This window comes from Plectropomus leopardus, chromosome 6 (genome assembly GCF_026936395.1).
Source record: "Plectropomus leopardus strain MGB_pleo_1.0 chromosome 6, ASM2693639v1, whole genome shotgun sequence".
Classification (NCBI taxonomy): Eukaryota; Metazoa; Chordata; class Actinopteri; order Perciformes; family Serranidae; genus Plectropomus; species Plectropomus leopardus.
In genome coordinates, this window is record NC_142181.1 from 36220085 (window position 1) to 36243795 (window position 23711).

At 38.7% G+C, this 23711-nt stretch overlaps 1 protein-coding gene across 1 annotated transcript; it reads right to left on the bottom strand.

The window, feature by feature from the left end:
* Positions 1-4204: 4204 nt before the first annotated feature.
* LOC121943158 (PHD finger protein 12-like) lies at positions 4205-22330 on the bottom strand. Its single transcript, XM_088079357.1, has 15 exons — positions 21603-22330; positions 21103-21284; positions 18846-18918; positions 18252-18708; positions 17432-17552; positions 17223-17355; positions 16944-17108; positions 16502-16645; positions 11108-11834; positions 8903-9007; positions 8639-8785; positions 7593-7688; positions 6817-6899; positions 6524-6662; positions 4205-5406 (listed from the first exon to the last, which is right to left on the bottom strand). The coding sequence occupies exons 1-15, from the start codon at positions 21666-21668 to the stop codon at positions 4943-4945; spliced, it is 3102 nt and encodes a 1033-aa protein (XP_087935483.1). The 5' UTR covers positions 21669-22330; the 3' UTR covers positions 4205-4942.
* Between the last annotated feature and the right edge of the window lie 1381 nt (positions 22331-23711).

The following is a 23711-nucleotide window of genomic DNA, read 5'->3' on the forward strand; positions in this document are numbered from 1 at the left end:
CTTGAAAACTGTACTATTTGACATTTTCAAATAGATATTTTTACATTTGGGGCATGAAATTGTTTAGCAATGTCAATAAAATAAATATATAGTTATAATAATTACATTGATTTCTGGACATTTTTCACCCTTTTTTAAAAATAATTTTTGATGATATAAATATACAAAGTTTTCTGGATATTTTCCCCTAGTTTTGATAATTTTCTAATAAGACTAATTTTCCGGTCTTTTCCTATTTTCTCATTACATTTTACTAATTTCTCACAATTTGTGCCACATTTCTTGCCAGGTTTATCATTGCCTGTCCCCCCTATGTTTTTTTTTAAATCAGTCAATTGAGTTTTAAAGGGTTAAATAGCTTGTGAAAGGCACCTGAACGCAGCACAAGAAAACTGTCGTTGTTCCAGGTGTCAAAGGGTGTAACATTTTCATGTCAAAAATTTCCCCTCACTAAAATGACTTTTATTGTAACATAATCCCTAATTATGTTAAAGCAATGGTCCTTGATCACTTGACACTTTTGACAATGGATACATAAATATTAATGCCTGTAAGTTGTATTCAGGTGCTTTCAACCAGCACATCATAAAATAGACAACAAAACCTGTACTTTTTTCATGTTTAGCTTTCAAAATATCTTTTCCTGTGGTCATTGTAATCAGGGGTCCAAGAAGTGGCACTCATTGCCAGAGCCCTGTTCTTGCTCTCATTTTCTTTTCTTTCTCTTCCTTTTCTGATTTTTTTCAGATGAAGTGTTCATGCAGCAAAAATTGTGAGAATAAAAATCATCAAAATGTGTAGGTGGGTCTCAACTTCCACCCACGACTCAAGCACATAAAATGACACTCACTGACACTTATGGTGGGGCTTCAACATTTAAGTTTTACATTTTCACAATTATGTTTAAAGCAGCTTGACTTAGAGTGAAAGCAAATATTAATTCATTTGCATCTTTTCTTCAGTGGTCCTCTGCTTTAAAAATGTCAAATGTTGACCTTTTCTCAATTTTCTCAAAATCCTGTTTTCAAGACCTTATCAGAAACTATTGGGCCAATCATCATGAAAGTTTGCCAAAATCATTTAAGGAAATTGCTGATTTAAAGTTATCAAGGAAATTTAGATACGTCAATCTGTTTATTAATTAGACTTTGTTAAACCGGCTTTTATTTTCATTTTACATAAATGCTTATGGATAGAAATTTGCTTAAAGGTCCAGTGTGTAGGATATAGGGGCATGTATTGGTAGAAATGGAATACACTATTCATATATATGTTTATTTGACTTTAGAATCACCCAAAAAGAAGAAAAGTTGCATTTTTTCATTACCTTAAAATAAGTCATTAATGTCTACATATGTAGGTTTGTAGCGGGTCCCCTTCCAAGACAAGGATGAGGAAAAGTCAAATATTAAGGATATTCATATTTTTAGATCAGCCGTTGTAGTTCTCCGCTTGGCAAATGGTAAAAGTTTCACTTCTGCACCCTCACCATTAGATGCCAGTAACCTTTAAATAGTTAGTAAATAGTATGTGTAGTAGTAGCAGTGTAGTATGTGAAAAAATGACAAAAAGTCATAGTATGGTATGTCAAAAAAAGTCTTAGTATAGTATATCGCAAAAAACGTGGGAAAAAAGTCATGATATAGAATGTAGAAGAAACGGAAAAAAGTTGTGGTATAGAACGTCGAAAAATGTCATATTAAAGTATGCCAAAAAAAAAAAATGTCATATTAAAGTATGCCGAAAAAGTGAAGAAATCGAAGTACAGTTTATCGAGAAAAAAAAAATCATTGTATAGTAAATCAAAATAACTAATAATTGTCACAGTATAGTATGTTGGAAAAAAAGTATGACGTGTCGGTCAAAAACGCACAAAAGTCATACTACAGCATGTCGTTCAAAATTGCGCAAAAGTCATACTCTAGCATAGTGTTCAAAATTGCGCAAAAAAACCATACTATAGCATGTCGTTCAAAACGGCATAAAAAAGGCATACTATAGCATGTTGTGCAAATAATGCAAAAAAGTCGTACTATTGCATGTTGTTCAAAATAGCGCAAAAAAGTCATACGATGGCATGTCATTCAAAATCGCGCAAAAGTCTTACTATAGCATGTCACTGAAAATTTTGCGAAAAAAACCATACTACAGCATGTTGTCCAAAATTGCTCAAAAAAGTCATACTGTAGCATAGTGTTTTTTATCTACTTCGCAGCTGAATGTTACTCGTGTGGTTGATAATTGATCTGTTGATGCATTTACAGTGGATCAGATCGATGGATGAGAGAAGATATATACCAATTTTTGTAAGTAAAAGAGAGCTTTAGATAAATAAGAGCTTATGATAAATAAAAAAAGGCATATGAAATGCATGTTGTTAGAAACGGCATAAAAAAGTCATACTATAGCATGTCGTTCAAAATACCGCTGAACAGTCATCCTATAGCATGCCATTCAAAACGGCATAAAAAAGGCATACTATAGCATGTCGTTCAACATCACGCAGAAAAGTCATACTATAGCATGTCTTTCAAAATAGCATTAAACAGTTATACTACAGCATTTAGTTCAAATAAGCACTAAACAGTCATACTATGGCATGTTGTTCAAAACAACCTAAAAAAGTCATACCATAGCATGTCATTAAAAACAACCTAAAAGAGGCATACTATAACATGTCATTCAAAATTGCGGAAAAAAGTCATACTATAGCATGTCGTTTAAAACAGCATAAAAAAGTCATACTATAGCATGTCATTTGAAACGGCATTAAAAAAGTCATACTATAGCATGTCGTTTAAAACAGCGCTGAACAGTCATACTATATAGCATGTGTTCCAAAACTGCAGGGTCCAAAATCGTGTCAAATAGTCATACTATAGTATGTGGTCCAAAATCACATCAAAAATTCATACCATAGCATGTGGTCAAAAATCCCATGGAAAAGTCTTACTGTAAGCATAGGGCCCAAAGTCACGTTAAAAAGTCTTACTATAGCATGTTGTTCAAAATAGCGCTTAACAGTCATAATTTAGCATGTTGTTTCAAATGGCATAAAAAAGCCATACTGTAGTATGTCGTTCGAAATGGCACAAAAAAGTCATACAATAGCATAGGGTCCAAAATCGAGTCAAAAATTCATACTATAGCATGTGGTCCAAAATGGCATTAAAATCTCATACTTAACCATAGGGTCCACAATCGCATCAAAAAATCATACTAATAGTCATAATAATAGCTTGTAGAAACACCTCGTAGTATAGCATGAGGGGAAGAGAAGCACAGCAGTAATGGTAACAATAGCATATCATATAACAATAGTGATAGATGTAAAATTACTAAATGCACTCGGATTGCATGCAATGTTACATGCAAATATTGTAGGTGTTGATAAGACTCCCATGCGTATATTAATAGTGGAGGCATGACACATAATAATGGCAGTAGAAGGTCGCGTCAATCAGGATCAGGGCATCTGTGCAACCGAGGCCCACGACACAGGCGCAGCCTCAGACAGGACCACAGGAACAGCACAACCAAAACCACCATCATGGCAAGCTGGAGGTGCAGTCACAGCATGAGCAGGGCCAAGGGCAGGGTCACAGCATCAGCACAGCCATCACCACGATCCAGGCACAGCCAAGATTGCAGCCAAGATCCGGGAAAACCACAAAACAAGGGAGCATGAATGCTCCAAAGAGGCAACCAAGTTAGTGTAATGCAGTAAAAAGACGAGTGTTTGCAGATGGAGGGAGTAAGAGAAGGAAAAAGGAGCTCAGCGTATCCTAGAAAGTCCCCCAGCAGACTAAAGCTATGTCAGCCTAACTAAAAATGATCCGTTTTCTTGGTTCCCGTTAGTACACGCGCAGCAGCGTTCTGCACCAGTTGGAGAGACTTCGGGGACTTTGGGGTTAATATAGCGTGTCAAAAAAATGGTTGAAAATTACATGAGTCGAAAAATCTCAAATTCTGACATGTTGAAAAAATGGCTAAAAACAACAAATTTTGAAAATTGCGTCAAAAAGTCATACTATTGCATACAGTCCAAAATCATGCATTTAAGTCATACTATAGCATGTTGTTCGAAACGGCATAAAAAAGTCATACTATAGAATGTTGTTCAAAATAGCGCTGAACAGTCACACTATAGCATGTCGTTAGGGTCCACGTGGACCCACTGAAAATAACAGATTACACAAATCTATTTGTTCTTAGAAAATCTTTCTGTATTTACAAGTTTGAACAGACAAGCAGGTACAGACAGAGTGCTTATATACAGAGCAGCACAAGATGTTAAAATGAGTGCTAAAACAACACGGTATTTACAGATGGACTACAGCGGAAGTACATACTAAGAACAAGTTTTATCACAAAACTTCTGGTAGTCTACACAGTATCACAAATTCCATGAACTGTACAGTTAAAAACCAAAAAATGGTAAATCTACATGAAATCCAATGTTTCTCCAATTGAGAGGCACTGAATTATATATATTTACATTATATATACATTTTATAGTGTATAAGCATGTATGTTTTCATACATATATAGCTACCTATGGTGCAAAAGCAGCAAAAGAAATTAGAATGTATGGAATTCAATACTACAAAACAAAAGGCTTGTGCTAAATGGGCTGACTGACAAAATAATGTTACACCATACATGATCAATATACTGGCAAAAGAAAAAATGAGCGTATGTAAATAATGTTCGCTCAAAGTCCTAATGATCTGAAGTGAACAGAGGGTTACTGGTCAGTCATTCAAAAACAGTAGAGATTGTCAATAATACTTCAAGTTCATGCAAAGATATAAACCATTAAAAATGAAAAAAAAAAAAAAAAAAACTTTTCCCTGTTGACCAACCAGCTGTGCAGCTTTCCCTTCATTGTGACTCGGAAGGTGCAAAACAAAAGGAGGGAGGGCGGGACTTCCTGTGCAGGTTATGGAATAGAGTGTGAGCGCAGTGCTGGCACTTGGTGGGGAGGGACAGTCTCAGTGTCGGTCTCATCCTGGCTGGAGGGGCTGCTCACTGTGGCAGTGTTGGGGGGTGGCGGTGGCGTCAAGGTGGAGGTGGGGGCGGTGCTGGTAGTGGTGCTGGCTGCACTGCTGCTCGTGCAGTTGGCAGCAGGTGTGCTGGTCTGCTCCTCTTTGGGCTGCTTACTGGCAAACTCTGTGATGCTGAAGACAAACTGGAGGCAACCCAGTTTGATGTAGCTGCCATGGTGGAGCAGGGCTGTGCCCTCCCAACCCGCGCCGCTGCCTCCAATCAGGCTGGAGCTGCTTGCCTTACAGCTGCACGACAGCTCGGAGCCACCCTGTGGCTGGCTGCTCATCACTCCACCAGCCGGCAACAAACCTGCCACAGAGCCGGGGCCCTCGTCATCCTCACGCTTCTTACTCCGACCTGCACCAGGATCACAGGGAGAGTTTGGAAACAGGCACCCACATGACAGTAGATATAAAGGAGTGTTTGACTTCTTTGCACCATTTTGAACGACATGCTATATTATGACTTTTTTGCACTATTTCGAACAACATGCTGTAGTATTACTTTTTTTAGTCTGTTTTAATAACATGCTATAGTATTACTGTTTTGCGCTATTTTGAATGGCATGTGACACATGTTATACTATGGCTTTTTTTATGCTAATTGGACTACATGGTATAGTATGACTTTTGAACGATGTATGACTTTTTAATGCCATTTTCAATGATATGCTATAGTATGACTTTTGTTTGCCTTTTTGAATGATAGGCAATAGTATTACTTTTTTATGCTAATAGGATGACATGCTATGGTATGACTTTTTCTGTTATTTTGGACATGCTTTACTTTCTGTATGCTTTTTCGAACATGCTAAATATGACTTTTTTTGTGCTAATTTGAACAACATGCTATTTTCAATGACTACTTTTAAACAACATGCTATAGTATTACTTTTCAATACTATTTCAAAAGACTTTTTAACAGTATTTTGACTATAGCTTTTTAGTGCAATTTTTGACATTTATGCTATTTTGACTGGCATGCTATACTATGATTTTTTGCACTATTTTGAATGGCTTTTTTGCACTTTTTTAGAGGACATGTTATACTATGACTTTTTGGTGCTGTTTTGGAATACATGCCATAGCATGAATTTAAAACACTACTCTTAAGAAGGCATGTGTATATAAAAAAAAGATTTTTTTTTTTAACTTAAGGTGATTATTTAAATAAACACGTGTTCTCTTTAAAATTCCCCCAAATTTGCAACATTTATCAAAGCCAGAAACTGTAAAAACAAAAATTATCGTGGATTTTTAAATTTCCAATGGCCCTTGAACACACTGTGTGTTATTTTACAGATTTGAGACAAACTTACATGACTTTTGCAAAAGTTCAGGGTAAATTTAGGGCCAGTAAATTGCTATTTGCAAATTCCATTACTTTTCAAGGTTTTTCTTGACCGTATGAACCCTGTGTAGATAACATGTATGAGCTTCAGCAGTTTAAATGTATAATAATGAGATGTACTAACGTATGATGCCTTGAACTTTGGCCACCAGCCCGCTTGGTGGAGACGAGGAGGCTTTCTCAGAGAAGTCACACGAGTAGAGGACGTTGTCCACTGTGGTACCATGCTCACTGTAGTTGAGCAGCTCATAATGCTTGGTATTCTAAAAAAATTTTAAAAAAGGAAGACATACACATATCATTTACACCATGTCCAGCAACAACTACAACAGCACCTCCAGTATTTATTAAATAGAGGTGGTGAATTTTGGTCCAGTATGATAACATACTGCATTTAAGCAGTTTAAAAGTCCATACCTCATCATAGAAAATACAGGCATGTTTCCCCGATATGTAGTTGCAATGACCATAGTTTGTAAGGCACACATCCATGTCAGCACCTGTACAAAACATGAGAAACATAGTGAGTTCCAGTTTTGTGGAAAAACTCAATAAGGCTCATTAAGACAAATTTGAGTCTATTATTGCAAAGCTACGCCTCTACATATAAAAAATACACTGCTGCAAGTTTTTGTCTCATAAGACCTTGTTCTGGGAAATAAAAATCCCATTTCTCTAGAAAACCCCTTTGTTGTCTTTACCACTGGTTCCCGATTTGGGGTCAATACCCTCCAGGAGGTCTCAAGCCCTATCTGGGGATCCACATTCTTTTCCAGGACAAGGAATACACAATTTTGCAATACCATTTTTTATTGAACTGCCAAATACTTAATAGTTTTACTTCACCAAGCGTCTAAATCTGTTTGAATGAAAATGTCGCTCTAGGTTGAACTACAGACCTATACCGGGTGTTGTATTTTATTTGAATTGTCTGTGTACTACATGTGACCACAAGCACATTTCACATGCATATAAAATGATCTCATTGCTTTCCTTAAAAAAAGGGGTCATAAGCCAAAAAAGTAGAGTTTCTCTGTTCTAAATACAAGCTGCTCTAAAAGAACTTTTTCTATATGAAATGATTTTAAATTGGCAAAGTTATGATTCAGAGAATGTCGATAACCTAATTCTGGTGACAGGTCTGGCTGGATGATTGTTTCTGAAGTCGCCGTGACACAGTCAGCATGTCTTACCTGATCCTATGTATAACGTCCTGTAGCACATGCTGACAGCTCCTCCTTTCCCTGTCAGTGGGTAAAAAACTGCTCGAGCCTGCACCTTCTTCTGACCTGTAGGAAGCCGTTCAGATTGTCAGCAACACTATCAGGAAAGTCAAGGTACACAAGGAAATTCCATTCAAATTAAATAAAACCCCTCACAAGAAGTGAGATTTGAAAATAAAGTTCATAAACATTTTTACCAATAAATTTCCAAGACTTTTCAATGACTTGGTGGCAAATTTTAAAGCATACCATACATTCACTGAAGCGACCAATACTTCTCATTGGGTCTTATCATTACTTTATAAAGACTTCTTTAAATATATATTATTTAAAAAATAACAATAACTTCAAATCATGATCAGAACTGATTATTTAAATATAACTAAGACATTGTTTATTAGGGAGAGGGTGGTGCAAAAAGGGGGAGGCATGTCAAACAGTGTTTCTAAGCACTGGGGAGAGACTTATGTTTTTTTAATTTCGGCTTTAGAGGAAGAGCACACAACTCTTAACAGCTGCATTTTGCATTTTTCTTTTAAAATCACCAAAAAATGTTTAAGGGGAATAAAGAATCCATAATTTAAATTTGCCATTTTTTCTTTAAACCCTTTTGACAAATCTTAGAAAAAAACAATGGTATTTTTTTTCTTCTTCTTCTGGATGATTTTTTTAAATTTTCATGATTTTTTTAATTCAAATTTTTGTTAGTCATTTTTAATGCAAGAAAAGAAAAATGTGATTTTCTTCTCTTTCAACATTTTGATGATTTTTAAAGAAAACATTTTAGCAAATTTTAATTTTTCTTAAAATAAATATTTTGGCTTTTTTTAAAAAAAAAAAAACTTTAGTGGATTTTATTTAAGGAACACATGTCCTCCTTAAAATTTAATCACAGCCACTAACTGTAAAAACAGAAATTGTTGTTGGATTTCCAAATTTCCCACGGTCCTTGAAAACATCAGTTATTACCTACAAACCCTGTAAATAGCAGCCTCAAAGCTAAGTTAGTGTCTTACCATCAGGGCAGGGTGATGGGGTTTTCGGGGCAGCGCTGGGGGCTGAAGGAGGTGGAGTGCTGGGCATTTTGGGAGGGAAGAGCTGCTGGATCCTCTGCCAGGCCAGCAGCTTGATCATCTCTGCATCCAGTTTGTCCAGCTCAATGCCTGCACACACACAGCCAGTAAAGGGTCATTCTACTGCTACTTTGCTTTACCACAGACATGACATGTAGACAATACTGCAGTGTTTCAGAACTGTCACGACTGAGTGAGCACACTGACCTCTTTCCTCATCCTTTCCATCTTTCATGCAGCTGGACAGGTTGGCGATGGAGGAGAGAGTGCTGGGCAGCAAGGAGCCCATCAGTCCAGGACCAGACTTCACGTCTGAGGAAGAGAAACGTGCAGTGTGGTTAAACAACAGAGACTGATCTGGAGGACTTTTGACTCAGGAACATGTGACTGGATAAGAACGTTGTTCTTTCATGAGAATAACCACTTTTTTTAAAGATTTTCTGGGGGCTTTTATTGCCTTTAATTGATAGGACAGTGCAAGTGTGAAAGGGGTAGAGAGAGGGGGAGACATGCAGCAAAGGGCCGAGGCCGGACTCGACCCAGCAGCCGCTGTGGCTGCACATGGGGCACCGCTCTATCCACTGAGCCACCAGGCGCCCCGAGAATAACCACTTTTTAACTGTACATTAATCTATTCAAATGTGTTTTAAGTACAACAAAAACTTCAAAACTGTCATTTCAACTGAAGCCCATTTTTCACTCACCCATTAACATCTGCCAACATCTGGCTTTTGTTTTTAATGGGAAAGGTCTGCATTCACACCCACGTTAGATTATTGCAGTGGTCATAGGTATGAATTGGCTCTGATCAGCTTCAAAGAAAATACAACACGCGGAAGGATTTGCTAATCTTAGCCCCTTTACTGGCAAGATGCAGTGACAGGCCACCACAAAATACCATCTGTCTCCATCCAAGCAGTGCTAGAACATAGTTCCAAATTTAGTTTGCACCAAGAGAGACTGAATAAGTAAGAGAAGCAAAACAGAAGTGACCATGGTAAATTTTTAACAGGCCTCTATGCTGCTTTCTACTCTTTACTAACCTTTTGCTGAATGTGACAAACCAGTGAAAATCACACACACATGCAGTCTACTGCCTTTTTTTGAGTGTGTGTTTTAAAACCCTCATATAAGCAGTAGTTTTGGTGGGAAAGGGACATGAGGCACATTCGGCCTATTTATTTTCTCTTGGTAACTTGTGATATCACACTGTTATATTGCTGTGACATTTGAAACAGCTTAAAAAAATCTCTGCCAGTGACCACAAGAGGGAGCTGTTTGGCCGTGGTCTGCTAGAACTACTGCCAAATGTCTCAGCTAGAGCGGCGAGCAGTGTACTGTGGTATTGTCTCAACACTGACAAACTGTAAAAATGACCACAAACTTAATTTAACACCCTGTTAACATGTCAAGACTCAACTTCTTGCAGTGCTGCAGTTTATCATTTTACAGATGTTTGCTAGTGAATTCACCCTCTGCAGCTCAACAGTCTCAATTTCTTACTAAGCTGTTTTCACACACAATGCCTATATTGTCCAAGAAAAGATCATTTACCTCTGCCAACTGTTTAAAGTTATTAAAAAAAAAAAACAGGTGTAAGGTGGGTGATTTTTATACTGGGGGAAAATTAGCTCTTGAGATATTCAGATAATGTCAATGTCATCATCTCTTCCTAAAAACTGCTATGTAATATTAAAAACTTTAAACAGGAGTGCAAATCAAATATGCATTCTAAAGAGGTAACTTGTGGGTCTGTGTACTTTTTGGTCTTTGAATTTTACTTTTGTAAACAAAATAGTAATTTGAGTTTCATTTCAAAATCCTAAAGTGACAAGTGAAAAATAAGCCATTTTTAGTTTCTGTGGTCAGAAATAGAATATACACAACAGAAATGCCATTTAATTTTCTTTTTCTCCTATTCAAATTTTGGTATAAAATACAGACAAAACAAAGATAAAAGACCAGTTATTTTTTTGTCCTGGGCAAAATCTTTAAAAAAAATTCAATGCATGGGCACTAAAATAAAATTAGTATCGTTAGCCAGAGATGTCAAGACTTAGAATGGAAATCAAATAGATATTTGTTTTTGTTTTGTTGCTTCTGGTTTTTTGCCTTGGTTTTCTTGGTAATTAATTTTTATTTTTTTCTATAGGAGAGAAAGGAAATAGGTGTCATTTTAACTCTAAATATATTCCATTTCTGACCCTGAAAAATAAAAATGACTACTGACCCTTGTGATATGTAATTTTCAGTCTCTTTTTTACATTTTGCTGTCAAATAATGAAAAGCTGAAACATTTTTCAATAAAATACTCCCTCATTTGCTGTCTGCTTTGGTGTTAGAGGTTTTTCGTGACCCTTACAGAATCTCAAATGAACCTAGTGATCAATGTGTTGGTGTGGGATTGTGTACCTGGAGTAGGTGATGAGGACCCCAGCTTGGTTGGCTCGTGCTCCTGGTTGCCTTTAGGCGGTGCATCTGAGCGGCCGCTGCTGGTGATGGAGTATGCGGGTTTCTCGTCACTGCTCAAACACTCCTCCTGGAGCTCTGCCTGGCTCCTGTGGTTCTGCTGGCCACCGTGGGGCCATATCGTCAGGGCAGTCGGGCAGTTTTTCTGAGCACAGTTCTCTGTAGTGTTCTCAGGCTCCTTTTTAACCGTTTCAGCTCCTATGTGGTTGAGCAGCCCAGAGGCAGGAGTGGAGTCTGGGGCCACTGCACTGGGCTTCAGTCTGTGCTGCAGTTCAGCCTGCCTGCAGGAGTCTGAGGCACTGTGACAGTCTACGGGGCCATTGGCTTTGGGAGGCTGGCACTCCTCTGCTAGAGGTCCGTTGGGTTTCCTACAGTTCTGACAAGCAGTCGTGCTGCATTTACAAACTCCCAGTTCTGCAAGTGTGTCCCTTGAAAGAGAGGCCCCCTGGGGGTCACCAGGAGTACTGCAGGGTTTAGAGAAGGGGTCAGGGGAACAAGTCCTTTCTAAAGAGGCCTGAGTTTTCATGTCCTCACATGATTTGGTGCTGGCTTTCTGCTCAGAGACCCACTCTGCTGACGGCGTAAGTGATGACAGGGTGGATGAAGCCTTCTGCTTGATGGAAAGGTGTCGCACGATGCTGCACTGGAGGGCGATGACATCCTGAAGCCACTGCTCAACACAGCAGAACCAAGATTTAGAACAGGAGAAGCAACAGCCAAATCTTTGTAGAACACACTGCCCTATCTAACAGCACAACGGAGATTTGGGGCCATGATAAAGAAAAAAAAATCTTATATTATGAGGATAAAGTCATAATATTGCAAAGTCACAATATTGTCAGAATAAAGTCAGAATTTTGAGAAAATATTATCAGAAAAAAAGTCATCAATTTACCAGAATATAGACATAATATGAAGAGATTAAACTCTTAAATTTACCAAACAATTATGCAAAATTCATTTAATATTAATAAATATTAAATTCACTCGATAAAACTAATATTTTAAGATAAAACTTTGATATCATTTTATGAGAAATAAAAGACCAGAGAGCTGGGTTATATGGTATAATAAGTGAAAGAAGGATGAATACATGATCACACCTGATGAATGAATGGTGAGTGTTTGGGACTCCCATGCTGAAGGTTTAAGTTCGAGTCCAGCTCAATCTTGTGATGTTATAAATAGCATATTTTATTTGATTTGAATTGGTTGTGCTGTTGCTGTGGTCCTGTCTGAGGCTGCGTCTGTGTCATCGGCCTTGGTTGCACAGATGCTATGATCCTGCTGGACGCGACCTTCTACTGCCATTATTATGTGTCATGCTTCCACTATTAATATACGCATGGGAGTCTCGTCAACAGCTACGATACGATATAGAGTGCATTTAGTCATTTTACTTCTATCACTATTGTTATATATGTTATGTTATTGTTACCATTATTGCTGTGCTTCTCTTCCCCTTTCTCTCTCTTTCCTCTTTGTCATTACTGTAATTTAATTGTTATTTACAACACTGATTGCACGTCTGTCCGTACTGGAAGAGGGATATCTCCTCATTCGCTCCTCCTGAGGTTTCTACCATTTTCCCCCCATTACAGGGTTTTTCTGGAGAGTTTTTCCTTAGTCAATGTGAGGGTCTAAGGGCAGAGGGATGTCGTATGCTGTAAAGCCCTCTGAGGCAAACCATGTTTGGTGATAATGGGCTTTATAAATAAAATTGAATTAAACTGAATTATTTCAAGTAGTTGGGGTGTATACAGGTAGTGAATAGACACTGTGTACATGAACCTCTACAGAACAGCTTAACAGGCCCAACCATGTTAACTCCGAATTTTGCAAAAAAGCCCAGGATGGGCCGTCTCTTTCGACATCCACAGCTGATGGGAGGCAGATGCTAGAACCAAACGTGCACATGCGCCCATTTTTCTCGTAAATTTACAAGTGTAATCTCATAAAAATTCTGACGTAATTCTTGTGAATTTATGAGTTTTTTTCTTGAACTTACAACTTTATCCTCATAATATTATGACTTAATTCTCAAAATCTGGGATTTTTTTCTTTAGCATGGCCCTACTCCTCATTTGTACAATGGAGATGTCACGAAAAGAAAATAATTTTTTCACTGACTGACCCAGAGTCCGTGAAAAAAGCTTAGCTTGCAGACCTTCTAAAACATGACATTTTTCATAATTTTAATGGGTGGGAAAAAATATTGATACAAAGCAGTATTGCAATATTGTATCAATACATAGATACCAAGTACTGATTTGCTTATTAGATAGATTATTAGCATTACAAATACATGTTAAACTTTTGGTACCCTACTAAATATTAAAATCAATTTCTTTTTCAGTCCACCAGATACGATAAGCTGCAATAAAAATGACTGAAGTGAGACAAACAGATTGAACTGACTTTATCCTGCATAAAACAAAGTTTCCTTTGGGGAAAGGGGTAACACTCAGCATTGCAACATGCTTAAAATCACAAAATTATTTTATAGTGACTTAAGTACAGTGATAATATCATATCATGGTGATACCAGCTAATATCGTACATAGTGATACTATTCCAGATAAATACATATGTATCAAATTGTGTTTCAGTAAGATCAACAAACATTGGAGAAAGCTGGACTTTTCTATTTCCATTCTTAAAGAGGAGCATAGTCTGAAAGTCTAAAATAATATCACATTGCTGTGTCACTATTTGATTAATTCAGCATTCTTGCAGAAAATAATATTCAATGTCTGCCAATTCCAGCATGGACATTACTTCTCATACAGTCCACAATAGTTTTGACTTTTAAGAGCAGGCAGTAACTATTGATGATTCACCAGGACACTAAACCAAAATCATCAACTTTTTCTTTTCAGACAGAGCATACAAAATACAAGCCAGTCAATGTGTTTACATGCACAGTTTAGTCAAGCTACAGCTCGAATAGGCCATTTAACTGGAATACTGCTCAAGCACCGGAGGAGAATCCATTTATGAATATAAGTACTGTATATCTGACTCTGCAACAGCAGGTGGAGATTCACCCTCTTTCAGCCAGTTGCTATAGACCTACTGTCATTATTACAGTCTATGATATAGACCCAATCACAATCACAACTGTTTATTTACAATAACTTCGAAAGTAGAAAACCTCTGCGCCACGTACATATAATCAAACTGTGCTGAACAGACTCTGCCTTCATTGATTAGTTTTAAGTCACTGAAAAAGATCAATATCAGTTTAAGTGTACGCTGTATTAAGAATATTTTCACCACTTTACCTTGCTGTAAGATAGCCCTTACTGACGAGAATTTGAAGCTGTTATAACAAAAACACCAGACTCCATTATTTATCAGAGGAGGGGGTAGGGCTGGGTGATATGGAAAAAAGTCTTATCACAATATTTTTTTTCATATCAGTCAATATTAGGGCTGCACCTAACGATTATTTTTTTTTATTAATCAATTAATATAACAACAATTTTCCCAAAAATAACATTTTAAAACACTGCAGGGCATTAATCTCCAACAAAAAATAGCCCAGTCTTAACTGATAATCTGCGTTTTACAGTCTGATATAAAGTCTCTTCAAAATAAAATGAATGCAAGAGCTTGTTCCACTAAAGTAAAAGGAATGTAGAGCAATCTATATGAAGCAATCCAATAGCAAAATAAATAAAACAATGTAAAATTTGAGTCACTTTTAGGATGAGTAACAAAACAGTTACCTCAAATCTAGCAGTTCAACAAAACATCTTACAGTAAAATTAGTGCAATTTGAATGACACTATAACTTTTCTCTAACAGAAATAATTTTAACTAGTACATTTTTTCTGCATAAAAATAGTCCAGCCTTAACTGGGCCTTAAGTCTGCTGCCTGCTGATATGAGTGCTGTATTTTCATATTTATAAGCACATATTCCACTCATTTATGAAGTTATACAAGCTCCTGCACAGCTGACAACCCCATCCTGTAAATGTTTCAAAATAAAATGCATTGTATCAGCAGTTGATGGCATTCTGTCCACAGAGACACAGTCAGATAGTTTTTCTTTTGAAAGGGAACAAGGAAGTTGAGGTAAAACAAACATCTTTGTATTTCCTAATCTCTGTGACAGAGAGAGTTTAAACCATGGTATAAAGTGGTATAGAGTCAGAGATATGAAGATATCATAGTTCACTGACAATCATGGTGTGTTGGAGTGTAATAAATATATGATTTATTATCATTTATTAAACTTTCCAGCATTATATAAAAATTAAAAGCTCCATCTTAAACAAACTTCAGGTAAATTGAAGCACATTGTGCTGATAAAAGGCCAACCTCTCCTGACAGCACGACTCTGACTTCAACTTCTGTGAATCTTCTGTAAATCTGCTGGGCTGTTAATCATTTTACTCAGGAAAAGAAGTCAAAAAAACTTTTGAGTAGGTCTGCTTCTCCTACAGCTGCCAACATTCCCAGTTAGAAAAAGGGTGAAAATAAGGTCATGTGCTTGTGGCCCCAGACCCCCAAAACATTACATCTGCCCCTAGTAATAATAATGAGAGCTCAGTGTGAGCGGTTTGATGAGACATGGAGTGATGCATCCTGTTGTTTCTAAATAATTCATCCAAAGTCTGATTAAACCTGAAACTAAAACAAAGTAGTCTGTAGATGTCTAAAGAAAGCATTTTCCGCCTCTGAATATTTATCTGTTTCAGACACTTTAATGCTGCGAGGAGAAGCTGCGCTCTGTTTGTCTCTCTCACTGTGCTGCTGTTGCAAATTCATATTATCATTGGCTGTTCATGTTGTCTGTCTAAACATGGCTGGAATGCGTTCTATCGACATTCTATCGACTACGTCTCATATTTTAATTGAGGAAAAGTTTTTTTTTTTGATTGATATTGTTATTGTTTTATCGCCCAGCCCTAGGAGGGGGGTGAGCTGGGGTGTGTCTTTTTATGTAAAATACTATCTTTTCAAGCTGTATGTCCCTCACCTAAGCCAAAATTAAAAAAAGACAAGTCCCTCTTCAGTGCATTTTTATAAATGCCCGAAAGTATTGAATAGTCACTATCTGTAACCACGGCGCAGCAACTCGGGCCATGTGCAGAACGCCATGTCCAGTGTAAGTCAGACTGAGGTGTTTACATGACAGAACAGCTCAACTTCCAATCAAATTATCTGGGTGTGTTAGTCCGATTTCAGGAAATTCAATTTCAGTCAGACTAACACGTTTACATGTATCTTAAAAGTCTAAAGTCTATGTTTTCTAACATCATGTTAATGTGTTGCATGTCACTCTTACAAGACTGATTCAACTGTTGTGGTGTTGCTGTGTGCCTACCTCCTGCTGCTCAGCCTCGGTGGTGAGGTGCTTTGAGGGCGGATGGCCGGGAACGCCGCTACAAACCAGCTCCAGCTGGCGCACCCCTGTAGGAAGCAGCATGGGGGGAGGATTCTGGTACTGCGACTTGATGGCATCTGGCACCTGAATCCAAACAGTCATTGTTAGAAATAACCTCATCGCTTTACTGTCAATTTCACTGACATGTTGTGAAGTCTCTGAATAAGCAGGGTGTCTAATGTACTGAGTGAGTTTGGGTATCCTGGCAAGGTCCAATAACATTTAAGGACATGTATGCTCAAATTGGGATAGAATTCATCTGTAGAAACAATTTGTTGCAGTGTTGTTTTCAGAGCTGCCTAATGTTCCATCTATTCTGTCTGTGGACACAGTATTTAAGCACGAGGAAACAAAAACAGCTACACAGCAGTCAGTTGTCTACCTTAATGGTCTTCTTGTTGTGCTGGTGGGTTGTGCGCCGGTTTGGTGCGTTCTGTCGATGGACTCTTCGTAAGAAATCCAACTTGACGGCGTGCTGGGACATCCTGTCCTGGAAATGGTCAAAGAGCTGGCAGCGGCTGGACAGGCTGAGGCTCCTCTGATTCAGCTGGACAGCAGACAAACAATTAAAAAAAATTATTCTACTGCGCCATCTTCACTGAGCCAAAAAACAAAACATCCGTGACCAGAGAAAAGGTTGGAGCAGCTCCGAGCCTCTTACCAGTAAGTGCTCGACATGGTTTGGACACATCCATTTTCCAGCAGGTAAAGCTGTGAGTGGAGGGTCCAGGCAGTCCATGTGGAACAGAAGGGGACAATAGTCACACTGGATCAGCGGAGCCAACCTGCAACTCCTGTCAGAGGAAATCCAAGAAAATCAGCACGCTTTCTAGCACTTTAGCTCAGTGCACATTGTCATCTGGTACTGACCTGTTGCATGAGAAGCAGACTTTGACCGGTAGAGGGACCAGACCATTAGGATCCAGCTCATGCTGCGGCCTTCTGAACGGCTTCCCCAGTAGCTCCTCTTTTCTCCTCCGTTTACTGCTGCCTACAAACCCAAAGGAGGTGGGACAACTGAGAAACAGTCCAATCCACATATATGTATGCTGTAGTTCATCACAAATCTGGACTGTTTGAAAACATTCCAGGACACACCTTGTGACCCAGGTGTACTTTTGTTTTTATTTATAACTTCAACAACTTGCCTCATCATTTTTTTTTCTTAGTCTTAACATTTAAATACCTGTTGGAACGATTAGAGGATGACCTGCTCTACCACTGAGCCACAGCCGCCCCAATGAGAGGACTACTGATACTTTTTGGGGCGATGCTGATACCAATATTAGGGAGCAAAATAACCACTAACCACTATTCCATCTATCTACATATCTAAGTATCTTTACATCTTTAAATATTGCAATTATCCCTTAATGGAGGCAAGATATTTTACAGTTTAACAAAAAAATTTTTTAGCAAAAATGACATCAGTGCACTGAAACAGAAACCTTATTTGGGAATGTAATTATTATAAATTACTTAAAGCATCTTTTTCTAGATAATGTTTGTAAGAAAAAAAACAACTTTTTACATTGGTGTTTATTGGTCAACATATACACCAATACCAATATATGTGTAAGAGGCCAACATCAGCCGATAAATCCAGCTGATCGATTCATCAGTCAGGCTCTGAAATAAATACAGATTCATGTCACAGTGGGGGCTGAGGAATTTGTTCTGACTGACTGACCTGGTAGTGCAGTGGTGCATGTGAGCTCACTGGGCAGCTGGAACTGCGTGGGGTTTCTCTCCATGGCAGCTGCTATCAGCAGCTGAAAGGGCCTCTTTAGAAGACGTGGAGCCGGAGCAGATAGCGTGGCGCCCTCGAGCTCTGAGCCCTGAGCTTCATCCTCAGGCTCAACTGCTTCCTCCTCCCCATCATTCTGCTCCTCTGAGGGGGTCGGGGTGGACGAAGTGTTAGAGGTGGGTGTCCCGGGCCGGCTGCTTGGCCTGCTGCTGGTCCTGCGGTCCAAGAGGCGTACCTGGGCCACTCGTAGACCGGGCCCTGCCGCTCCGGCCCCCGGAGGCAGACCGTCAAGTCGCAGTGGGCCGGCGTTGAGCTCCAGCTCCACAGCTGGGGACACAGAGCGCTTCGATGAGGACCTCTCCGGGAGGCCATTGGTCTGCTCTGACTTCTGCTCTCGCTTCTGAGGGAAGCAAACAAAGACCAAAATCCAGATTCCTCAATCCACACAGCAAACAAGCAAATACTTTTCTCTACATTTTGACAGCATTATTACACTGGTGGGGGATCAGGAGCGCTAGGAGAGAAGCTGCCACTCACCTTTTTTCGAACATTACAGCGGTGACACATCCATTCCCCTGGGGGAAGCATTTCTTCACTTAGAGGTGGGTTGCTGTGGTAAGAACATAAAACATGAAAATCAGTGAGGGGGTCCATAATCAGCTCAGGTAAAGAAATAAATGTGATCAGTTAACATCCATCTTTGCAGTCCTGTTGTTATGCTTCACAATTATATTGCGTTATTTTAAGTGAGAAAGAAGATTTTGATCATTTACTGTTATTTTGAATAACATTTCCATCTTTTAATTAAGAAAAAATAAACAATTGTTTATCTTATTAGTTACAACCATAAACCCCACGTAGCTAGTCCAGGGTTACATTTATTGGACCAACAATTGCTTTACATTACAAAGAACACATCAGTGATGTGCAAAGTTTTCTCAGTTTCCAATTTAACATTTGTAACAGTTGGTAGAAGAATTTATGATATCATTGTGTAAGGTTTCTAAATATTCTAATGAAATGGGGTTTTTTTTGTCAAAAACATAGAAAGAGACAATAAGTAACTTGAAAAGAAATGAACCAGAAGATGGCCAACAATAAAACAAAAAAACCCAAACAAACAAAAAACAAATGGGAAAGTTTAAAAAACCAAAATATATATATGTGTGTGTGTATATATATATAATAAAAATCATACTAAATAATTTTAAATGTATAACATAGTAACAATCTTCAAATATTATATTATATTTAAAATCTTAAATATGGTTATCAAGAAAATGCCCCTAGCTTAAAAAAAACTCTAAATTCAATAATTTCCTGAACTTTGTGGGACATTTCTTGCCAAGTTGCTCATTGCCTTTTTCTTCCCCATATTTTGCAAGGAAATCAAGTCAATCTACTTATAATTTAAATGGTTAAATACTAGTGAAAGTCGTCTGAATGCAGCAAAAAAGTGATGTCGCTTGACGTTTCAAATTATGTAACCACCGCAAATTTCACCATAATTCAAAGGATTCCACGATTGCCTTATACCAGACAGGACACATCCGAAGACGATATTATGTTCTTCAGCCTAAAATCGTCCAATCATCGGAGCAGTGTATCAAAAGTTCCCCTGTGTAACACTACCATGGAGATAACGCATAAAAGCGCCGTGTTTTTCCTCATTACGCAGCGATACGAGAGAAATGCACATAGTGAAGACGAAGCCATTCACAGGCTTTACCAAATATGGAGAAAACGGTTCTGTCTGCTCGTTTCCAAGTGACAGTGCGAACTCAACTCTTCCAAATGCCAAAGTTAAAATAATCATGCAGGCGGATGTTAAACGGAGGAGCCATGCAAGGCGCCACCGGCGAAATGCTACAATGAGACTCCGCAACACATCCACGACAAACACCGCCATGGCGCTGTGCTATTTCAGAAAACGGAAAAAAAAAAAACCATTTCATTCGTTTTATTTGTGAAGCCTTTTCCTCAAACCTGCATTTTAAAGGTTGGTAAGATGGCGGTGGAACAGAAAAAAGAGCAGGGAGGTCGCCATATTGTAAACAGAGGCAGCATCGACTCCATTTTTAGCAGCAGCAGCTCCGCTGGCTGCGGCCGCGACAGGAGGGGAGGACCGACTGCAAGCTAATTCTAGCCACTTAAACGGCTAAACTTATTTCTTTTCGCCCTTTCAAGTCTAATTTATATGCCCTTTCATTTACAGTGACGACTGAGAGTATGCTTTTAATGAATTTTGCATCTATACGATCAACCATATTTTAAAACGCACGACATATCTAAAAGCACACGTCTTCCAAAGAGTGAGAAAATATAACGGTTCGGTTACTTTCAGTAGTAGTCAGTCACTCAAATATCAAATTAGCATTCGCTGTATCTGCCCACCAAACTCCGTTGAAAAAAACTCAAGTTTGATGAGCACTCGTCTTTAAGTTTTAAAAACGATCACTTCAAAATGAGTTTTCATTTATTTATGTGTGCTGATGAACTCGGCACAAGTAATTCACCGGGAAACATAGTAAATTCCATATCAATTTTACAAAGGGGCTGCACAAGGCTCACTACCGCCCTCCTCGGTTCAGTAGTATGGGAAAGTCCAGTGTGAATAGGGGGGAAATCACCGATGGGTTTGCAAAACGTTACTTCACCACTCTACTGAAGTCAGCTTTCACCATCTAAGTTATGCATGCAGATAAAGTTGCAGTCTCCTGTCCTAGCATGCGTCCATGCATGCATACAGTGTCCCTGTACATTCAGCCTCTTTGTTTAGGTCAGTGAAACTCACCAGCACTGGAGGTGGAAGGCTGCGGGACAGTGATCGCAGCACAGCAGGTCTCCCCCCTCCCGGCAACTATCGCAGGTGTCGTGGTTGGTGGCCCTGCCGCTCCTCCGGACGTCTCTCACCAACTTCCGACTCCTCTTCTCTACCTCCTCAGACTTCGGGGGCGCCAGCAGTGTTTGGATTTGCTGTAAAAGTTGTTTAAGTTTTTAGCACATGACCACGGCTGCCCTGCTGATTGTCTGTCTAAAGAGTTGATAAATATTCAGCGCTGTGCCCGCTGTTCCACTCCATGCTAAGCTTGGGGAGAGCGGTAACGTTAACGTTTAGCTTCTTGTGGCCTCCATTATCAAGCCAAACTACTAAGAAAGCTAACCGAGAAATGCATGACAACAGGCTATGGTAGTCTCATGATAACGACATATATTAGGATGGAAAATACATTAAAGCATTAGCAATAAAGGGATATTTCACTCCAGAAAGGCCTTCGAGCAGAGCAACCTCACCTCCATTAAGCCCCCTGAGGTATCCAAATCGTACACAATCGTCGGGGTCTCCATTTTGTCCCACATTCATCCAGGTGCAGACGTTGCAAAAGGAATTTGCGATAAAAAATGCCTCACGAGCACACAACGTTGAGAGTAAATCCCGCAGTAAAAATGTTTTCCAAATGTTTTTGACCAGCGGATGGCTGGCCAAGCGTTTCTAGCAATCGCTAGCTAGCTAAAAGAGCTAACTACGAAAGCAAGACGGTAACCAGTCAAGGTTGTGAAGCTAGCGGGTTCGCTAGCTTGTGTTGTGGACCCAAAAGACAACAAAAATCAACGATAATCCTAAAATTGAGACACTGGCTTCTAAGCACCACGTTTAATGAGCTGCGCGAAGCCTATATACAATATTTAATATCAATAGGCTGTTGCTGTTAGCTACAAAATGCATCTGCGGCCTAGCTGGCCAGCCATGATTCTTGTTTCTGCTCCTGCAAAAAGGAGCCCTGTAAATCTGCAAACCCCTCCGCTCCCATTGTCAATAGAAGATGTAACCAAAAAATACACAGGGAAATTCGGTGTGTCGCGGCCCAATGCACGGTTTCCGACGGCGTTCGGAATGTATAATCCTCAAATCCGGTAAGTGGAGATGCAAATTTGGTTGATGTTATTGTTGTGAAAAAGCCTGTGCATCTACACTGGCTGCTAGCAACATCCTCTACCAGTTGGCGCAACCGCGAACCGCCGGACGCGCAGGCGCATTGGAACGGATATAGATAAATACGAGGATACAATTGTTACAACGAGCGAGTAGACTGCGTACAGTATAATAACTACTACGACTAATAATTTACTAGAAATGTACGAGGAGATATCACCCTTTTCTCGCAGTCTACTTCCGCTTCTAGCCATTAGTTCTGCCTCCATACTGCTGCTACTGAGAGAATATCCGCTGCTTGGATTGATAGCTCTGTTGCTAACCAACGTTACACCTCTTTGTCAGAGTAGGCTATAACTTATTTAAGAGCTGTTAGGCCACTGTAAGTTGAATACAGTTACTAATACTGCCTGTAGCTTGTAATTCAACCACAATGTTAATAGTATAGGCACAGCTTCTTCTGTCACAGTGGTAGGCTCCTGTTTTTTTTTTTTTGTTTGTTTGTTTTGTTTTTTTGTTGTTGTTTTGTTTTACTATTGCTACCACTACTTTCTAACACAACAGTAGGCTATTAGACCTAATAATGGCATTAAGTCATATAGCAAAGTTTATGGTGAAGTCAGGTAATGTAGGACAGCAGGTAAGATTTGATAAATAAAGTTTTACAGGGCTCTTTAAATATCTGAGCAGCCTGTTAGTGAACATGTTCTTAAGTTGTTGCTACAAATGTGCTCTAAATAAAACAATCATTTTTTAAATTTGTTTGAGATTTCAAATTTGGAAAATGAGGAGCTGATGTTAAATTAGTTACCAAGTAATGTTCTGTCAACAGATTCATGAATTGTCTCAGCAGTACTTTAACCATTTTTGTGCAAAAAATGTAATTTATAAAAAAGTATCTACTAACTAAAGTACTAAGAGTAAAAGATGATGTGGGACATCAGGTAAGATGGGATAAATACGATTTTACGTCGTGGGCTCTTTAAATATGAGTGGCTAGTCACTCATATATTAACATATTCTTAAGTTATTGCTACAAATGTGCTTATAATAAAACAATCATTTTTAGTTGTTTGAGATTACAATTTTGGACAGAGCAAAAAATCACTAGTCCCGGGACTTGCCAGTAAAACCATTAGGATGCTGCTTTTCTCATGGTGGTCGTAAGAGTGTTGCAACTAAAACAATAAGAGAATAAAAACAAAAATGACTGAAAGATGTTGCATGTTGTGGACCGTTTTACTTAACCTTTTGAAATCTGAGCAAATGGCTTGATTTTATTTCCAAAACATGAGAAGAAACACAAGAAATGGCCCAAAACCTAGATAGAAATTAGTAAAAAAAAAAAGACAAAAGAAAATTTCCTAAAAATAAGCAAAAAAAAAAAGCAAGAAAATAACGAACAAGAAAATGACCTTTTAAAAAGTGCTAAAAATTGAAATAACATTTTTTTTCTGCAACATAATTTT